At 41.8% G+C, this 19,805-nt stretch overlaps 1 protein-coding gene across 4 annotated transcripts in view; it reads left to right on the top strand.

Annotated features, from left to right (window-relative positions):
* The window catches only part of LOC124137820 (unconventional myosin-Ic-like), a 107,658-nt gene that overhangs the window by 73,703 nt on the left and 14,150 nt on the right, over positions 1 to 19,805 (top strand). For all 4 annotated transcript variants that reach the window (XM_048385357.1, XM_046504287.2, XM_046504283.2 and 1 more), the window contains 18 exons: positions 2 to 100; positions 1,110 to 1,223; positions 1,847 to 1,918; positions 3,535 to 3,654; positions 4,555 to 4,622; positions 5,751 to 5,856; positions 7,226 to 7,306; positions 8,223 to 8,360; positions 9,305 to 9,400; positions 10,475 to 10,555; positions 13,419 to 13,524; positions 14,605 to 14,722; positions 15,623 to 15,736; positions 16,049 to 16,125; positions 17,092 to 17,160; positions 17,716 to 17,800; positions 18,454 to 18,613; positions 19,526 to 19,609. In XM_048385357.1, coding sequence (XP_048241314.1) covers positions 2 to 100; positions 1,110 to 1,223; positions 1,847 to 1,918; positions 3,535 to 3,654; positions 4,555 to 4,622; positions 5,751 to 5,856; positions 7,226 to 7,306; positions 8,223 to 8,360; positions 9,305 to 9,400; positions 10,475 to 10,555; positions 13,419 to 13,524; positions 14,605 to 14,722; positions 15,623 to 15,736; positions 16,049 to 16,125; positions 17,092 to 17,160; positions 17,716 to 17,800; positions 18,454 to 18,613; positions 19,526 to 19,609 — 1,788 coding nt within the window. The remainder of the gene's footprint in view (position 1; positions 101 to 1,109; positions 1,224 to 1,846; positions 1,919 to 3,534; positions 3,655 to 4,554; positions 4,623 to 5,750; positions 5,857 to 7,225; positions 7,307 to 8,222; positions 8,361 to 9,304; positions 9,401 to 10,474; positions 10,556 to 13,418; positions 13,525 to 14,604; positions 14,723 to 15,622; positions 15,737 to 16,048; positions 16,126 to 17,091; positions 17,161 to 17,715; positions 17,801 to 18,453; positions 18,614 to 19,525; positions 19,610 to 19,805) is intronic.

Raw genomic sequence — 19,805 nt, 5'->3', positions numbered from 1 at the left:
GGGTGAGAGTGTGATGGCCGAGTCAGTGGATGACAAGAAGAGTTTTAAGATTGTTCAGCAGGCACTCGACATCTGTGACTTCAGCAAGAAGGAGCAGGAGGTGGGTGTCCGGGATGTCTGGTGGGTGTCAGGGCATGATGGGATGTCTGGCGGGTGGCGGGGATGTGATGGGATGTCTTGATGTCTGGTGGGTGTCGGGGACGTGATGGGATTTGATGGGATGTGATGGGATGTCTTGATGTCTGGTGGGTGTCGGGGACTTGATAGGATGTGATGGGATGTCTTGATGTCTGGTGGGTGTCGGGGACGTGATGTGATTTGATGGGATGTGATGGGATGTCTTGATGTCTGGTGGGTGTCGGGGACTTGATAGGATGTGATGGGATGTCTTGATGTCTGGTGGGTGTCGGGGACGTGATGTGATGTGATGGGATGTCTTGATGTCTGGCGGGTGGTGGGGATGTGATGGGATGTCTGGTGGGTGTCGGGGACGTGATGTGATGTGATGGGATGTCTTGATGTCTGGTGGGTGTCGGGGACGTGATGTGATGTGATGTGATGTGATGGGATGTCTTGATGTCTGGCGGGTGGCGGGGATGTGATGGGATGTCTTGATGTCTGGTGGGTGTCGGGGATGTGGTGGGATGTCTGGTGGGTGTCAGGTATGTGATGGGATGTCTTGATGTCTGGTGGGTGTCGGGGACGTGATAGGATGTGATGGGATGACTTGATGTCTGGTGGGTGTCGGGGACGTGATGGGATGTCTTGATGTCTGGTGGGTGTTGGAGATGTGGTGGGTGTCGGGGATGTGGTGGGATGTCTGGTGGGTGTCAGGTATGTGATGGGATGTCTTGATGTCTGGTGGGTGTTGGGGACGTGATGGGATGTCTTGATGTCTGGTGGGTGTCAAGACATGGGTGGCCAGGGCGTGAAGGGATGTCTGGTGGGTGTCGGGGATGTGGTGTGAAGGACGTGAAGGGAAATCTCAGCTTACAATTCTGCATGTCAACCTAAACTCAATTTTTCAGGTTTGTTTGTTTACACTATGCATGGAACATGTACACAAACTGGTGACTAGTTACAACATTCTGTTCTTGTGATTTTTATAGGCTCTGTATTCAATCATCGCATCTGTCCTTCACCTTGGGAACCTAGAGTATCAGACCAGTGATGATGGCCTGGTCAAGATCAAGGATCTAGAGGCAGTGTCACATATAGCAAAGGTAATGAACTGGAGGAGGCCTGGGCTACATTGCATTCCCAGCAAGATTGATTGAAGTCATGCTGATTCGTCTTTGTCCGCTATCTCAAATTTTACAATACACAATGAAAGTATAGATGTTCTCATCAAGACTCGCATGTTAAAAGTTTATCATTCCCTAGATTCAAATGCTGTCGCAGAAAACCTTAAGGACCTCAGGACCCCCTTAATTCCAAACAGGGAAATATGATTCTTTCCTCTTTCTATCCGTGGTCTGGTGGATAGAGCGTCTGCCAGGAAAGCGGAAGGTCGGTGGTTCGATCCCCAGTCGCATCATACCAAAAGATGAAAAAAGGGTGGTCCTTGTTGTTACCCTGCCTGGCACTTGGCGTGAGGGCCTAAAACAAGGACTGGTTTGGCTTCGGAGTACTGTGTCTGAGTGGGGGATCCCTATTAATGGTATCACAGTGGGCTAGCACTTTACACCTATACGCCCAGGCATGCCACTCTCACACATACATGCACGTCGCTATATAAGTGCAATAATCTTGAACGCAACATCAAACAGTGAAATATTTTTGTCTCCTTTTCCTGTCAAAATTGGAAGGAATCAGAGATGAGTGACTACACATGTTCTTCTTTCAGTTGCTGGACTGTCCGGACGATGTCCTCATCTCGTCTCTTAGCAACCGGACCATTGATGCCAGGGGGGAGAGGGTAAGATGTTACTTTTCTCAGATGATATTTAACAATGCTCATTGCCCAACAACCCGTGCTTGTCATGAGAGGCAACTAAATGGATTGAGTGGTCAGGATCAGTGACTTGGGTGATTACATGTCGTATTCCAGTTGCATAGATCAATACACATGATGTCAGTCTCTGGATTGTCTGGTCCGGACTCCATTATTTACAGACCGCCGTCATACAGCTGAAATAATATTGAGTGCGGCGTTCAACACCAAACAAGGCAAGGGAGTTAACTGACTAGAAAAGTCTGGTTTACACCGTTGTCGAACTTGGCTGGAATTATGCAGTAATGTTTGGGCCGGGCTAACGAGACCAATTAAAATCACGTAATGAAATCATCATCCGGTTCGTAAACTGCCGTGTAGATTTCGGTCGATTGCATGATTTTCAAAGCATGTGTACCGTCAACTTAGTGTCAACAGCCGGTGAAGATCCGGGGTATATACATACTTGCCATGAAAGGCGACTATGCTTGTCATAAGAGGCGACTAAAGGGATCGGGTGGTCAGGCTCGCTGACTTGATTGATGTATGTCATCGATCCCAATTCCGAGGATCAATGCTCATAACATCAATCACTGGATTGTCTGGTCTAGACTTGATTATTTACACAGACCGCCAACATATAACTGGAATATTGCTGAGTGCAGTGTTAAACAAACAAACAAACAAACAAGGTGTCAACAGATATTACACAGAAGGGACATAACTCCAAAAAATTCCAGTTCAGTTTGCTTCAGGAAGATGATTTTGGGGGGAAGTGATTCAGAATCAGTTAAGATTCTTAAGAAAATTGATTTTTTAAGAGGTCATTTCACTCAATGTTTGAGTGAACGGCCCTATTTACCATATAGTGTCAAATAACTTACATATAGTTTTGTCTCAGCATATTTGGAAAGTTTACCTATAACAATTGTCAACTCGTTGCCTAATGGGTCACATATATTTCCCCATATATTGTATTTATTTCAGATGCAATTTAAAGCACAGCTTGACATGCAGAATTATACAGTATGATTGAACACATTTAACTGTGTCTTGGGTATATTTTTAGATGCAAGACATATGTAAAATAAAAAATTATATCTGAGGGATTCTTTGACGAAGAACTTTAAATCATACGCACATTCTGATTGGTTTGTCGTATTTTCGCACATAACTTTCATCGATTGGGGGACAAGTCTTCTTGCAGGTTACGGAAAGGGGCGAGTGGTGACGAATGAGGGGGACAAGTCTTCTTGCAGGTTGCGGAAAGGGGCGAGTGGTGACGAATGAGGGGGACATGTCTTCTTGCAGGTTGCAGAAAGGGGCGAGTGGTGACGAATGAGGGGGACAATTGCAGGTTGCAGAAAGGGGCGAGTGGTGACGAATGAGGGGGACAAGTCTTCTTGCAGGTTGCAGAAAGGGGCGAGTGATGACGAATGAAGGGGACAAGTCTTCTTGCAGGTTACAGAAAGGGGCGAGTGGTGACAAATGGGACTTAGTCTGCATATTTATAGGATCGTGATTCCAAGTTAATCGGATCAGTTAATCGCATCATTGACACTATCCATTACTAAATGAATATAATTGTTTCCATGTAACAGGTAAAGACACCCCTGTCACAAGATCAGGCGCTGTACGCCAAGGACGCGCTGTCTAAAGGCGTGTATGATAGACTCTTTACCTGGATCGTCCATAAAGTCAACTCCTCACTAGCAACCAGGGTCAGTCACAGTTGTCTCCCTTACACTATCACATCATTTCAGCTCTCTGGCTTCTCATCTTTAGAGGCTGCATCAGCTTTTCACACATCTGTTCCTATAATCGTACATTACACATGAACATCAGATTCTCATTGGCTGAGACACTTTCTATTACACAGCCAATGAGAATCTGACATTCATGTATAAGGAGACACTTTCTATTAGACCCGTGAAGAGCCGGGGTAGAATAGGTCTTCAGCAACTCATGCTTGCCGTAAAAGGCGACTATGCTTGTCGTAAGAGGCGACTAACGGGATCGGGTGGTCAGGTTCGCTGACTTGGTTGATGCATGTCATCGTATGCCAATTGCGTGGAACGATGTTCATGATGTCAATCACTGGATTGTCTGGTCCAGACTCGATTATTTACAGACCGCCATCATATAGCTGGAATATTGCTGAGTGCGGCGTTAAACAACAAACAAACAAACACTTTCTATTATTTTCAATATGCCACGTTAACATGTAAGGTACATTTCAAATGTTCCCCACTTGAGTTGCTGAACTGTTGTCATTACATTTGCAACATACCAACCACAAATTTGTGTCTCAGAATTATGTGAGACTTTATTCTCCGATATTTACAATACTTTACAAATAAAAATTTATCTAGGCGCAGTTTGTTTTCTGTCATCTACTATTTTGCCACCAGTCAAAATGAAATGAACGAAGTGGACAAATGCCTAACTGTGGTATTCTTACCAATTCGAAATGAAACATGCATGCAATATTATTTGGTGTGTAGTAAGAAAAATTTGTTGAACACTTGCTAGTTTTATTATGAATTTTGTTTTTCAATTCATTTTCCTGAAGATGGTCTGTGTCTGTAGCCAGCACTATAACAGTACTGCTTGTGTTTCAGGGCAAGTACCGATGTAATCTAATGGGTCTGCTCGACATCTATGGATTTGAGATATTTGGTGTAAATAGGTAAGTCTTTGAATTTCTGACTGCAGTAAACTACGTAATGAACTGACGGATATAACAACTGGGTTTTTGTCCCGGTCATTTGCTGTATATGCTCTGTGTATGCTTATAACGATCTACGGTTATAACAAACTAAAATTAGTAGTCCCTTTGAGTTTGTTTTAACCGTAGTTTACTGTATTTCAATTTTGATAAATAGCTGCGTATTTGTGTAAAATATGCAAAATAAAACATTGTTACCAAATTAATATTGAATTTCTTGCATATATGTATACTCATGAAATGTTTAAAGCCCCAGTATTGTGACAACTGTCAGTGTATTTACCCAAAGTATCCTTTTCAGCTTGCATCTGTGAGTTTATGTACAAATCATTGTTTACTGATTGAGTGCAGGGATTACACATACTGAACTCTACTGCAGTGAATGATGCATAAGAAAGGTACTACGTCCAGCTTATTGTTAATTCTACCATGAATTTGGAAATTACTCGATTATGATTGGTCAATCAGAGGCTATTAAATCACAATAAACCCCCTCTGATTGAAACAGCTTGTTTGACGGCCGCATCTCTGGTTGGCATATTTAAATAATCACATCGACAATTACAGGTTACATAATGCAAAGTTTCAGTTACTACATAATGTGAGTCAATACATTTTGGGAAGAAACATGATACAAATCTACAAAGAGAATTATTTTGAATGTTGGGGGCAACAGGGAGCTTGAAGTTTGGAGTGAGTGAGTGAGTTAGTTGGGTTTAACACGTTTTTAACAGTATTCCAGTTATATCGCGGCGTGTCAGCTTAATGTGGGAGGAAAGCTCGAAGTGATGCAGGTCTTAGACGTTTACCAATCCGATGAAACCGACAAGCATGGGTATGGTGCTGACAAACCTAGAAACATAATCGGGGCGAACTGGGATTCGAACCCCCAATCATAGGTTTCTGGCGTGCCCAAGGGACGCAACTCTGAACAGCGAATTGCATCGCCTTTGAGATTTGGAGCTATTTGCCAGTCCACAGTACTGGCTGTCACAAGAAATACCGGTCCAAGCCTAATTTTACAGGTAAACGGGGACAGAGGTAGCCTACAATGTCAACTTGATTAACTCACTGGCCTTGTTGTTCCAGTTTTGAGCAGTTCTGCATCAACTTCTGCAACGAGAAGCTGCAGCAGCTGTTCATCCAGCTGACGCTCAAGTCGGAGCAGGAGGAGTACCAGCGGGAGGGCATCGAGGTAGGCGGCCATCTCCAACACATCACAGTCCTAATTTAGGGGAGGCCTGGCTAGACTGGCAGTCCCAGCAGCAGCATGCACCAACACCCACCACAACTAGGGGGGGAACTGGTGTCAGGAAAAAATGACAGTTCAATTTGTTCTAATATTTAAAGTTATATATTTGGGGACTGATCATTTATAATAGGGAAAGGGGTGGACGTGGAAAAATGTTACATGTGTTTGGGGGAAGATGGAAAAATGGGTATTGGGGGAAGATGGAAAAATGTTACATGTGTTTGGGGGAAGATTGAAAAATGTTACATGTGTTTGGGGGAAGATTGAAAAATGTTACATGTGTTCGGGGGAAGATGGAAAAATGTTAACGTGTGTTTGGGGGAAGATTGAAAAATGTTACATGTATTTGGGGGGAAGATGGAAAAATGTTACATGTGTTTGGGGGAAGATGGAAAAATGTTACATGTATTTGGGGGAAGATGGAAAAATGTTACATGTGTTCGGGGGAAGATGGAAAAATGTTACATGTGTTCGGGGGAAGATGGAAAAATGTTACATGTATTTGGGGGAAGATGGAAAAATGTAACATGTGTTTGGGGGAAGATGGAAAAATGTTACATGTGTTTGGGGGAAGATGGAAAAATGTTACATGTATTTGGGGGAAGATGGAAAAATGTTACATGTGTTCGGGGGAAGATGGAAAAATGTTACATGTGTTCGGGGGAAGATGGAAAAATGTTACATGTATTTGGGGGAAGATGGAAAAATGTTACATGTGTTCGGGGGAAGATGGAAAAATGTTACATGTGTTCGGGGGAAGATGGAAAAATGTTACATGTGTTTGGGGGGAAGATGGAAAAATGTTACATGTGTTCGGGGGAAGATGGAAAAATGTTACATGTATTTGGGGGGAAGATGGAAAAATGTTACATGAAATGGGGGAGTCAGCAAAATATGATACAGACCTAAGATGAATCTTGCCCCTCATCTCTTTTCAAATTTCGGGCGGTAGGGTAGCGTAGTGGTTAAAGCATTCGCTCGTCATGCCGAAGACCCGGGTTCGATTCCCCACATGGGTACAATGTGTGAAGCCCATTTCTGGTGTTCCCGACGTGATATTGCTGGAATATTGCTGAAAGCGGCGTAAAACCACTCACTCACTTTTCACATTTGCATGCTGAGGGCACTTGGTTTGTATTCCTAACTAAATCTCTGAATCTTTATTGTATCTTTAGGATGTTTTCACAAATTTAACTTCTTGACTGAAATACCATTCAACGTATTGTTCCAACACAATGTTACTGTTGTGTGTTATTCCTATTTAGAGATGATCTGTTGTAACTGCAATGTAAGTTCATTGTATTTATTTCAGTGGGAAACTGTGCAATATTTCAACAATAAGATAATCTGTGATCTTGTTGAAGGAAAACCCTATGGAATAATAGCAATTATGGTAAGTATGCGTCTGTACATTTAATTGTGTCCTGACATATCATTCTTTTAAACTGTTGATATAAAATTATGTAAAATGTGTAGACAAACAGTAATTTCCTAGTCCAGTTTCGTCAGATCATAGGTTTTTGGACATCACACATTTTCGGACAGAAAGCTACTCACACTGTGTGGCATTGTGAATACTGAGATTATGGCTCGATTTTCAAATAAAGTCATCTTTTATAAGTGAGTGAGATGTTTTGCAGTTGTTCTTGTGATTAACAAAAATTTACGAATGTTTCTAAAGCGTCCTGGGGGCACGGGTGGCCAAGTCGTCTAAGGCGCTGCGATTCGCTGTGCAGAGGTGCGTCCCTTGGGCACGCCAGAAACCTATGATTGTGGGTTCGAATCCCGGTTTGCCCCGATTATGTTTCTAGGTTTGTCAGCACCATACCCGTGCTCGTGGGTTTCATCCAAGGTGGTAAACGTCTGAGACCTGCATCACTTCGGGCTTTCCTCCCACACTAAGCTGACACGCAGTGATATAACTGGAATAATGTTAAAAGCGGCATTAAACCAAACCTACTCACTCACTCACTCTAAAGCGTCCGAGAACCCATAACACAGGGATACAGATAATTAGAGTTTATTTTTACATTTCTGAAGAGATTGCATAGCTAAAACTTGTGTTTAAATGTCAAATGAATACTCTATTTGGTAGGTTTAAGTTTTGGGTTTGTAGGTTGGACAATAGGGTAGCCTAGTGGTTGAGGTATTTGCTCATCACATCGAAGCTGGAGGTTCGATTCCCCACATCAGCGCAATGTGTGAAACTTTACCCGCCGTGGTTTTGATGGAATTTGGCTTAAAGCTAGTTGGTAATTTTTTCATATCGTTTTGTTTGTTGCCACGTGGTTTGTTGTTCATTGTTACAGGATGAGGAATGTCTTCGACCCGGAGATCCGACTGACCTGACGTTACTGGAGAAACTAACGGAGACAATCGGCACCCATCCCCACTTCATTAGTCATAAAACAGCAGACGCCACCACCAGGAAAACCATACAGAGAGATGTAGGTGTACCGCCTCCCACACCACATTCACTGAGTAAACGCTAGACGTTTTGCAGTTGTTGTTCAGTATTTGATACCTGAAAAGCTCATTTGAAACTGGTGGTGATCGGTCTTTAAAGGCGTTGTTGTGATTTCATAAGGTGGTTGAAGCACTAGTGGTCCAATTGTCTTAGGCACCACATGTGTCTGTGCAGAGTTGTGTCCCTTGTGTAATGGTCCCATGACCTTCGGTTTAAGTCTGAGTTTTGACCTACCGGTAATCATGACGAGTGTGAATAGTATCTGATTGGATGGACACTGAAGACGTATGTGTAATTGTGGTGAAGAATTATGTATATATATTTTTTGACCTACCGAATCATTTAGCCAAATGCCTTCAATTAAAACAAGATACAATTATGTGTAATTTTCAGTGTAATGTGATTATGACGAAAGGCATACATTTGACCATTGGTTTCAATCCATGGGGATTCTGGGTAATAATACTAGGGCCCAGCAACCTATGCCTGTCATAAGAGGCGACTAAATGGATTGGGTGCTCAGACTCCGACTTGTGGTCTAGTGGTAGAGCATCTGCTTGGAGACCGGAAGGTCAGGGGTTTGAACCCTGGCCACGTCATACCAAAAGACATGGTACTTGTTGTTACCCTCCCTAGACCTCGGCATTAAAGGGTTAAAACAAGGACTGTCCAGCTCGGAGTCAGTATACTGTGTCTAAGTGGGGTATTTATGATAAACTGCGGCATGGTATTTCAGTCGGCTAGGACTATAAAATTGGCATTAGTCTGGACTAGTACAAGCAGCCACACACACACATGTGAATGTATGTCACTCTGTCAGTGCAATAATCTTGAACTTGACGTTAAACCCCTTTTCACCTCACCTCACCTCACCTCACCTCACCTCACCTCACCTCACCTCACCTCATGATTTCTTGACTTCAGGAGTTCCGGTTAATCCACTATGCAGGTCATGTGACGTACAACGTGCGAGGGTTTCTGGATAAGAACAACAACCTGCTCTATCGGGATTTAAAAGAGGTGGGTAATCGTCATGGTGACAAACAGATGCAAAATTTGGTATTAAAGATGTTTGCAGGTCTGTATTTGAGTATTTTACTTTTAAATGAGCACTGTACTGTGAACACTGAGGTTCGATTCCCAAAATGTTTACAGTGCGTCCGGCCCCCTTATGGTGAGGCTGGATGACGTGGTTGATGACGTGTCATCATATCTCGAGGGTGTAGATCGTTTGATTACTGTAAATCTTGATATTAACACGAGCGTGAATTAAATGCGAAAAATGCGAGTGGTCTTTGCTCGCATTTTTAAACAACGCATTTATGTCAACAATAAGACATTTTGGATAGCAGAAGTACCAACTTGGACATATGCTGAAAACAAACAGCTATGTATTCCACATCACTGTTTATTGAGCAGCACTTGTTACAAGTATATAAACAATGTCATTCAAACACTAATTACGTCCTGTGAATTGTCACTGCTGGGGTCAAGACAAGCGTTCTACTCACTCATGTCATCACTGATCACACCTGCAAGTCCAGACAGACGCCACCCAACACGGTGTCTTTGCTCTTAGCGACTGCGTCAAAGGCCGACACGAGCCAGCGCGCATGTATTGTTTTAGCTGAAGTACTCTACTCAGTGCTAATAAGTGGTGCTATTTGGTGTGTGATTGGATTAATGTAAAGTTGGATTAAGGTGAGGATTCTCCTGTAAACCTGACAGAGGACATTTTGTTTAGATATAAATCCACTGATGCTTGAGAGGAGGGGGTGTCGCATTCATAATGAGTCGCATTTTTGGCTAGGGGCCAGTGGTCGCATTCTTTTGGAGACGCATTAATTTCATGTTTTACAGTATTTACAGTCTGTTGTCCTGCAGCTGGGAAATGTTGCGGAGCTCGTCGTTAAACTACAAACAAACGTTAGACCACAATGCACTGATGATTATTAGACTTTCTTCCACATTTTTCTTAACTGAAGCAGGAGACATGTTGGCCAGTAAACAACAAACAAAGACTATTCTCAAGCACTCCCATCATTTGAACTAGTATTGTTTTTGTTTATAAGGACAGTTTTTTCTTTGTTTCAGGCAATGAGTCAAACCGGCAATATAATCACGTCCCAGTGCTTCCCCCTCGCGGAGCTGCAGAGCAAGAAGCGGCCTGATACAGTGAGTCACTACAGAAAAATTCGCTGTGCAGAGTTGCGTCCCCTGGGCGCGCCAGAAACCTACGATTATGATTCTAATTTTGTCAGCACCATACCCGTGCTCGTGGGTTTCACCGAAGTGGTAAACATCTGAGACCTGCATCACTTCGGTCTTTCCTCCCACACTAAGCTGACACGCCACGATATAACTGGAAAAAAGTTTAAAGTAGCGTTAAGCCCAACTCACTCACTCACTTCAGAAAAACTCATTTAGTGTATTTCCTAATTCAAATTGCAGAGGTTAACCCAGAAATTGGTTCGCATGGAACTATGTTATGAAATCAGTAAATGACCACACATGATCAATGAATAACCAGTAAATTATATCAAAACACAGAGCTTTAGATTTACAATTGGAAAAGTCAATACAATGTGTCAAATAAGTGGCAGCAGCAGTAAATAACAGGTACCAGAATTTATGTTCGCAAATTTTCATCATATTGTCACTGATGAATGTTTTTGTATCCATTTTTGAATCCAGAATTGTTGGAATCAGGGAGGAATTTGGAGTTTCCAAATTGGTATCCAATACTCACTTAGCGTGTATCTTAGAAACAATTTAGGTTGAAAAAAGGCCTCGAATCGCCGCCTTGTCCCTCTTATATAGTGACATCCATCCTTCAAGAAACTGTCCCATCCAGAAACTTCTAGAATGCGGCCATAAAATTTCTAAGTCCTCTGATGGGATTTGAACCACTGACCTTCTGATCCAAGGTTGGACGCCTTGTCCACATGACCAAAGAGGTTGACCCCGTCAGCAAGCTGACAAGTTAAGGATGTCATATGTGGGATAACTCCACACCCTGCTACTTACTCCCCCGTCATCAGAAGGCACGTCCCGGGCCGCACAGTAGGGTGCTGAGGCTTATTTTGCTCAAATTTAGTATGGACGTGCTCAGCCCCACGTTGGGTGCCAATGTAGCGGCCATAAAATTTCCAAGTCCCATGATGGGATCCGAACCACGGACCTTCTGATCCGAGGTCGGAGACCTTGTCCACATGACCAAAGAGGTTGACCCTGTCAGCAAGCTGACAAGTTAAGGATGTCATATGTGGGATAACTCCACGCCCTGCTACACCTGCAATAGTCATGCATACAGCAAGGGCAGATAACTCTTAATTCCAGTTCAACCCATTGTGGAAAGTTCAACTTTCTGCCGTTGACTTCTGTTTAAATCTGAGATTGACAGCACTTGATATTTTTTCACTAGTAGTTCAATCAATTGTTGCCACTGACAATTACTACGAATAGTTTTATGCTAAAATTACTTGCACATAACACAAGGATCTGCTGGTCTGGAGTTCTAGTCCCAGATGCTCCCTGATTCTGACCCATGGTCAGTCTGCACCAGTTTCAAACAAAAGGGGAAAGTCCAAGACCTGCATCACTTTAAGCTTTCCTCCCATGTTCGAAGTAGTGCTAAACCACGACCCGTGAAGATTCCGGGGTAGAATAGGTCCTCAGCAATCCATGCTTGCCGTAAAAGTTGACTATGCTTGTCGTAAAAGGCGACCAACGGGATTGGGTGGTCAGGCTCGCAGACTTGGTCGATGCATGTCATCGATCCCAATTGCTGTGAACAATGTTCATGATATTAATCACTGGATTGTCTGGTCCAGACTCGATTATTTACAGACCGCCGTCATATAGCTGAAATATTGCTGAGTGCAGCGTTAAACTCCATCGCAGTGGTGACTCAGCATAACACCACTGCCACAGGCTAATTTGCATATCACGTGACTGGACTTTTCTCTTGTTTGTAAACAAACGCGCTTTTTCAAAAATCAGTATAGAACGGACTAATGCAAGTATTTGGTATATGCTTTACATATTGTTTTGCATAATTTTATAGATATGCTACTACAACTGCGACAGTGAGTTGCATGACAATATATATTTATACATCAAAGTGACCGTATCGCTAGCTCTCCGTAGGGCTTCGATGACAGCACGTGGAGCCAATGTAAACAAAGGATAACTACGCAAAAACAAGTAGATTTTCACGTTTTAGGATACTTTCTTAATGAACCGTAACCATTCTTTGACATTTGTTTACCACAATGTAAAAGCTTGTCAAAAATGAAACGGATGAACAGCATATGCAATATCTTGAATGGACTGTGAAAGATGTGACGAATCGTCACATGGCGCTGGCCTGTGGCAGAGGTACTATGCTAGCTAGCTGCCGGCCGCATGGAACTCTGGGTAGGAGAGTAGGAAAGTCCAAGACCTGCATCACTTTAAGCTTTCCTCCCACAGGACTCTGCCATGCCATAACATGTTCGAAGTAGTGCTAAACCAAGACCCGTGAAGATTCCGGGGTAGAATAGGTCTTCAGCAACCAATGCTTGCCGTAAACAGTGACTATGCTTGTCGTAAAAGGCAATCAACGGGATCGGGTAGTCAGGCTCGCTGACTTGGTTGATACATGTCACTGATCCTAATTGCGTGGATCGATGCTCATGATATCAAACACTGGATTGTCTTGTCCAGACTCGATTATTTACAGACCGCCATCATATAGCTGGAATATTGCTGAGTGCGGTGTTACACAACAAACCAACCAAAAACCAGCCAAGTCTCAATATCCATTCCACTTGAAGATCTGGGTTAGTAATACATGCTTTTGCAGGCTCACTGACTTGGTTGATGCGTGTCATCGTATCCCAGTTATGTAGATCTATGTACATGGTATCAATCACAGGATTGTCTGGTCTCGATTATTTACAGACTGCTGTCATAGCTTAAATATTGATGAGTATGGCGTTAAACCACAAACAAACAAACAAACAAACAAACAACCGATGTCTGTTATCTGTGCCAGGCAGCGACCCAGTTCAAGACCAGCCTGGCCCAGTTGATGGATATTCTGATGTCTAAGGAACCGTCGTACGTCCGCTGTGTCAAACCTAATGACTTCAAGCAGCCAGGTATGTAACTTTTTACACATTTTATCCATAGGTTCATTGATGTTTTTCATACTTTAGTGTTCCCGCTGGCTTTTGTAACTGCCAGTCCTTGGGGACTAGCAACTTTAAAAATTACCAGTCTCCCCTAATTTTTGCCAGTCCCAACTTTCAACAAATAATAGAAAAAATGAAAATTCTTTGGTTTCAATTCTTTCAACATAATGTTCAGTGCAAAGATGTCATCTCAGAAGTAACTTAGTTAGGTCTATACGTCATTCACACTAACTTCAGTCACAATTTTCTCTTCTTTTTTTTAAATATTTCTAGACGAAGTCGCTACAAAATGGATAATTAACCTAGAAAAAGACAAGGGGAAACCCTGATGGTAACAGACAAGCTGACTTTGTTTGAAAAATGTACTTATATGAATATCACCGATGTTTTGTTCAACAACAAAAATTTCTAAGGTACTTTATTTGCCGGTCCACAGGGACTGGCAGTCACATGAATTACCAGTCCAAGCCTAATTTCACTGGTAAAAAGCTGGTAATTACCGGTAAACAGGAACGCTGCCTAATTATCAGTCATAAGATACCTGCCGTTCTATGTTGTGCATTCTATGATATTACGTGGTGCCGCGTGGTCCCATGCAAAGCGTACAGGTCCGAGATCAGGTTAAGTTAAGCAATGTTGGTCGCAGAAAATAGTTTCTAGGTTTTCAGTCCTGTCCCGCACTGAAGAACATGTGGTGACCTTCGAAATATGCCTCTGTTCACCCATCATTCAATGGGTACCAGGTAGGATGAGAATGCTATGTGGCTGTTAACCTTATAGTGGCTTGGGTTGTATACTCTCCAGGGAGCTGAGAATGAAAATCAAGGTCACACTGATCCAGTGAACGGGGCAATATGCGATTTATCATGGTTTAACTGCATTTGAGGTGTTATTGGAAAGTGTGATATACAATTACATTTAATATATAGTCAACACAATATCAGTGTATTGTGGTTTTCTATTGTTGCTTGAGTATGGAAAAAAAACTTTAGAGGCCTAAATGTGGAGACTGAGTTGTGTGTGAACCATGTTGTGTGTTGGTTGCAGGTGTGTATGATGACCGCATCGTCAGCCACCAGGTGAAGTACCTGGGTCTGATGGAGAACCTCCGCGTCAGGCGAGCTGGCTTCGCCTACAGGAGACCATACGAGGTATTCCTTAAGAGGTGAGTTTTACTTTGTCTTGATTAAAACACAGATTAAGCTATGGCAAACTCTCTGTCCTATCAAGATGGTTGAAGTCCCTCAAACAATACTTTGTTTACTCAAAATACTTCATGTATATATGCATCTTCCTGAGGCAAGGGAATTAACTGACTATAAAAGTCCAGTTTCCACCCTTGCCAAACTAGGCTCGAATGTCTGATCACCACCAGTGGCTATTATGAGTTATATCCCTTCTATGTCCCTCCTACTAACCAGTCTGATTCCACCTGTCATACCACTTGCATTTGCTTCAAAAATAGCTGCGCCCACTGTGGACACTGAGTTGGCCTAAAATGCTTTGGAAATCCTGCAATCGACCAAAATCTGCACAGCAGTTTACGAAGTGATTTTGATTGCACTTTGCTTAGACTCGTTAGTCCAGCCATAATCTAACTCCATAATTCCAGTCTGGTTTGGCAAGGGTGGAAACTGAACTTTTATAGTCAGATGCCGCCTTTGCCTCGGGAAAATGTTAATGAATCCCCTATTGACAAAGTAACAATGCCTGTTTCTCATGATGCAATTACAATATCTGATTTAGACTGGGAGCTTAGTCGTTTAAGAAATTGTACTCTAGGATATGAATCAATATTATAATGTAATCAAGGAGGTTTTTGTTCATGTTGTGGAATATGGGAAATAACTCGGTCGTGACTTCACTAATTATCTCCCTTTGAATGCATGGAAGACCCACCAAGTAGATATTCATTCATTCTGTAATATTGTCTTCATAATCAAAAAGTATTTTGTATTTTGTGTCTAAACATTATGTAATGTTTGATGCACATAATGTGTTTTAAGTTAATGTTTTACATTAATTGATCATCACACTAATAATGTCCCCCTTCAACCCTTGCCAGGTATAAGTGCTTGTGTCCCTCCACGTGGCCGACGTATCATGGAACAGCCAAGAATGGAGTAGCGATGCTGGTGCGGTACCTGAAATATGAGGAAGACGACTACAGAATGGGCAAGTACGTACCACAGAGTTTGTTTGTTTGTTTGTTTGTTTGTCTGTTTGTTTCTTATGCAGCACTGTGATGGTCTGTAAATAATTGAGTCTGGACCGAACAATCCAGTGAATGACAGCAATGTTCTAGTTATGGTAGTACTAGTGTATGTTTGTTTGTTGTTTACCCCCAGCACTCCGTAATATTCCAGCTGTTTGATTGCTGTCTGTAAATAATCAAGTAAATAGCTGAAACCTTGATATAACTGGAATGCTGTTCAAAGCAGTGTTAAACCCAACTCACTCACTCTTTCATAATGTTTTGCATTTTTCTCAGGTCAAAACTGTTCATCCGATTCCCCCGTGTCTTATTTGCCACCGAGGATGCCTTTCAAGTCAGAAAACATGACATTGGTAAGAATTAAGCTTATCGTAAACAACAAGAAGTGTAAAAAGTTTATAGATAAAGATAGCGTGTTCCCTGTTGTGCTGTTACTGCAGGTGAAAGTGACACGACAGAGTTACCTACCCTGACTTCTGGATCTGCTAGTTGTCAAATGAGAGGATTAGTTAAGATTTAAAACCATTAAAAAGCTCAAATATAGATCTATGATAGTGTTGGATCACTGTGTGCAATGGAGGAATCTTTAGCCTTGTATAGTCTGGAAGGTAATTTAAGGTACCGACGTTTACTACAATATCTGAAAAACTATCGGACCTACTCTAGTCAAAGTTGGTATGAGATTATTAAACAGTCATACATAACTGGATATTACATTTAAAGACAATCGGTGCATGAATAAAAAATCTGTCTATTTAGCTATCACTATATTTCATCAACAACCAGACCTGTTCGTTGATATTTCGAGCATTCATTGAAACGGCCATCTGCATAATGATACCCCTGCGTCAAAGGGCCATATGACACAGTTGAACCAATCAACTCAACTCGAAAGGTTGCACAGGAATCGAGCACGCAAGAATACGGTGTTAGTGTTGGGCGTCTCAACGAGCGTAATATCCAGTTATGTATGACTGTTTAATAATGTGGTATTAAGGTCGGGGGTATATAGTTATACCAAGGTTCTGTCCGTCCGTCTATCCATCTGAAAACTTTGTCCGCTCGATTTATCTTAATCTATTCAGTGGATTCATCTCAAACTTAGTACATATAATCCGTGTCATATGGAGGGATGCAGCCAAAAGAAAAAAAATGTTTTTATTAATTTTCCATTTTTTTATGAATTTTTCAAACCCTAACCCTATCCTAGCTATTTAATTTGAAACTACTGACACACTAGGCGGGTCGGGGGTATTAGTGAGCCACGCTCACTTTTGCCATTGTTTGAGTCTGACTTGGTGCCATGTTCCCTCCCACAGCCACCATCATCCAGTCCAACTACAAAGGCTATGCACAGAGGAAGAAGTACCTGCAGTGGAGAGTTAGTGGTGAGTGCCATGTTACAAAGTTCTTAGTTTTTAAATGGAAAGCAGTTTGGAAAATTATAAACCACATTTTCGTCTTCTGTTTTTGGTTTATGGAATTTTAGCCCCAAAGTTTGGTCGGTTGGTTGAAATGAAAACAAAAAGTTTTAATTTGAAATATTTTTTTGTTTCCTCCAGATGTTTAGGTATTGGGAAAAAAGGTTGGGGTGGAGGAATAGGGATGAAATATCAACAAATAAATTGTCTTGATTGGCTGTTGGATGCAATAATAGGTTCTTGAAACTACACTTTTCAAAATCTACTGTTTTTCATTCTGTCCAAGTTTTGGGGCGGTGGTTAGCCTAGTGGTTAAAGAGTTTCGCTCGTCACGCCGAAGACGTGGGCTCGACTCCCTCACTCACTCTTCCTATTTTTCAGAGTGTGTTCTTTTTTCACATTTCCCCTTCCCAACATGCATTTTTCTAATACTTGTATGGTTGGTGGAATAAAAAAACACCACTGTTTTTAATGTGTTTTTTTCCATCTCACCTCACTCACTCTCTAGTTGCTGTGTTTCAGCCATATTGCTGCAGTGTCACTGGCGCCGTGTGGCGGCACAGAGGCTGCTGCAGAGGAGGAAGTGGGCTGTGCAGGCACTCAGGAAGTGAGTCACCACCCATCCCAGTCCTACTGGCCCACAAATTTTGGCCTTTCTCCTCTACTTTTGAAAAGAATGTGGAACATTGTTAGAACATACTCAAATAATTACACACAAGTATTGTGGGAATTTTAATTCCCAATTACAACATTATATTCAAAAATGTCTGCACTGATCTTCTTTCGTTTAGGCTAAAAAAAATAATAGTCTTGGTTCTCAGGCACCGCTCGCATCATCATAAATCCTGCCGCACATTTCGTTTTTATTTCAATTTAAATTTTATTTTTTTTAAATCCTAATACTTAAAAACAATGCAATGTAATATGGCATTCAGTTACTTACTAGTTTGAACAAACCAAAAAAACAACAAAAAAACACTGCCTGATCACACTATGTTTTTAAAAGTCATTGCCTGAGAACCAATTCTTTTATTTTAGTGAACTGTGGTCTTCATATTATTCTGCAGAGTTCCAGAGTTTGCATAAAATACAGAATAGATCATCATGACCCAGTTAATTTTGCCTTGTTTCAGTAAGCAAATACTAGAACAACACTGTATACTTACGCAATGTATATATCCTCTCAAACTTGCGTATTTCTCTACAGATCTTGACAGTTCAAAGTGGAGTTTAACCCAACTCACTCTCTCACTGTTGCAGATTTATCAAGGGCTTCATCCTCCGCAAGAAGCCAGCATGTGAGGAGAACCGAGACTTCATCAAATACACCAAAGTCAACTATCTACAGCGCCTACGTCAAACCCTCCCGAAAAATGTCTTGGACAAGAAGTGGCCGCGACCGCCGGAACTGCTTGTGGAGGTGATACAATACACTTCTTCCATCTCATCCTGGGTTGTCCAGTGTATCATATCTCCATTATATTAAGATAAGAACCCTGGACCCATTTACCTCCATAGCTTTGTTTGGGAAGTGATGTCACCCTCTCCATTTCTTGAATCACTTACTTAGCATAGAATTTCGCTTGCTCCTGAGTAATACTTGGACAACTAATATTAACATAAAAAATGTTATATTTGGGAGAACACTTTATTGGTAAAGTACAGATTCTAGATTATTTTTTTTTTAAATATTAACATGTCATTCAAATTGGTCTCAAAACATTTGATCAACCGTAGTTGTCTGTGTTTCTGAATCATGGAATTTGTCATAACCCTGAAATGATTTATTTTGCAACTTGGATAAAAAACTGTCCACCCCTTCTTACCGGGTGGTCGGGTAGCCTGGTGGTTAAAGCATTCGCTCGTCACACCGAAGACCTGGGTTCGATACCCGACATGGGTACAATGTGTGAAGCCCATTTCTGATGTCCCCAGTTAAAAGATGGTACTTGTTGTTACCCTGTCTGGCGCTCGGCATGAAGGGGCTAAAACAAGGACTGGTCGGCTCGGAGTCAGTATACTGTGTCTGAGTGGGGTATTCATGTTAAACTGCGGCATGGTATCTCATTGTGCTAGCACTATAAATCGGCATCAGTCCGGACTAGTACAAGCAGCCACACAAACACACACACGTACATGCACGTCGCTATATAAGTGCAATAATCTTGGACGCGACGTTAAACCCCATTTCACCTCACCTCACTCACTGTAATTATTACAAAATACCATTGGCTTACAGTAATGTTACTTGATAGTAAAACTTGATCTTACAGTACCACCGGTTGGGGACTTTTTTCATCAAATGATAAGAATTTTGTTCTTTCTCTGTCAGACGTCACAAATCCTAAACAAGCTGTGCATGAGGAACATGGTTCTCAAGTATGTGAAGAAAATCTCAGCGGAGAGGAAATTTCAGGTAATTATATATATAATTATATATATATATATATATATATATATATATAATGGGTTCCGTCCGTCCGTCCGTCCGTGTGTGTGCGTGCGTGCGTCCCAAAATTGTTTCCGGAGCATAACTCGGAAACAGTTAAATATTTCTCTACCAAACTTTGCATGTCTATCAGACTCATGCTGAACTGGTGCCTTTTGCTATT

Source organism: Haliotis rufescens, unplaced genomic scaffold (genome assembly GCF_023055435.1).
Source record: "Haliotis rufescens isolate VD_foot unplaced genomic scaffold, xgHalRufe1.0.p SCAF_57, whole genome shotgun sequence".
Lineage (NCBI taxonomy): Eukaryota > Metazoa > Mollusca > Gastropoda > Lepetellida > Haliotidae > Haliotis > Haliotis rufescens.
This window is presented reverse-complemented; position numbering and strand designations above follow the sequence as displayed.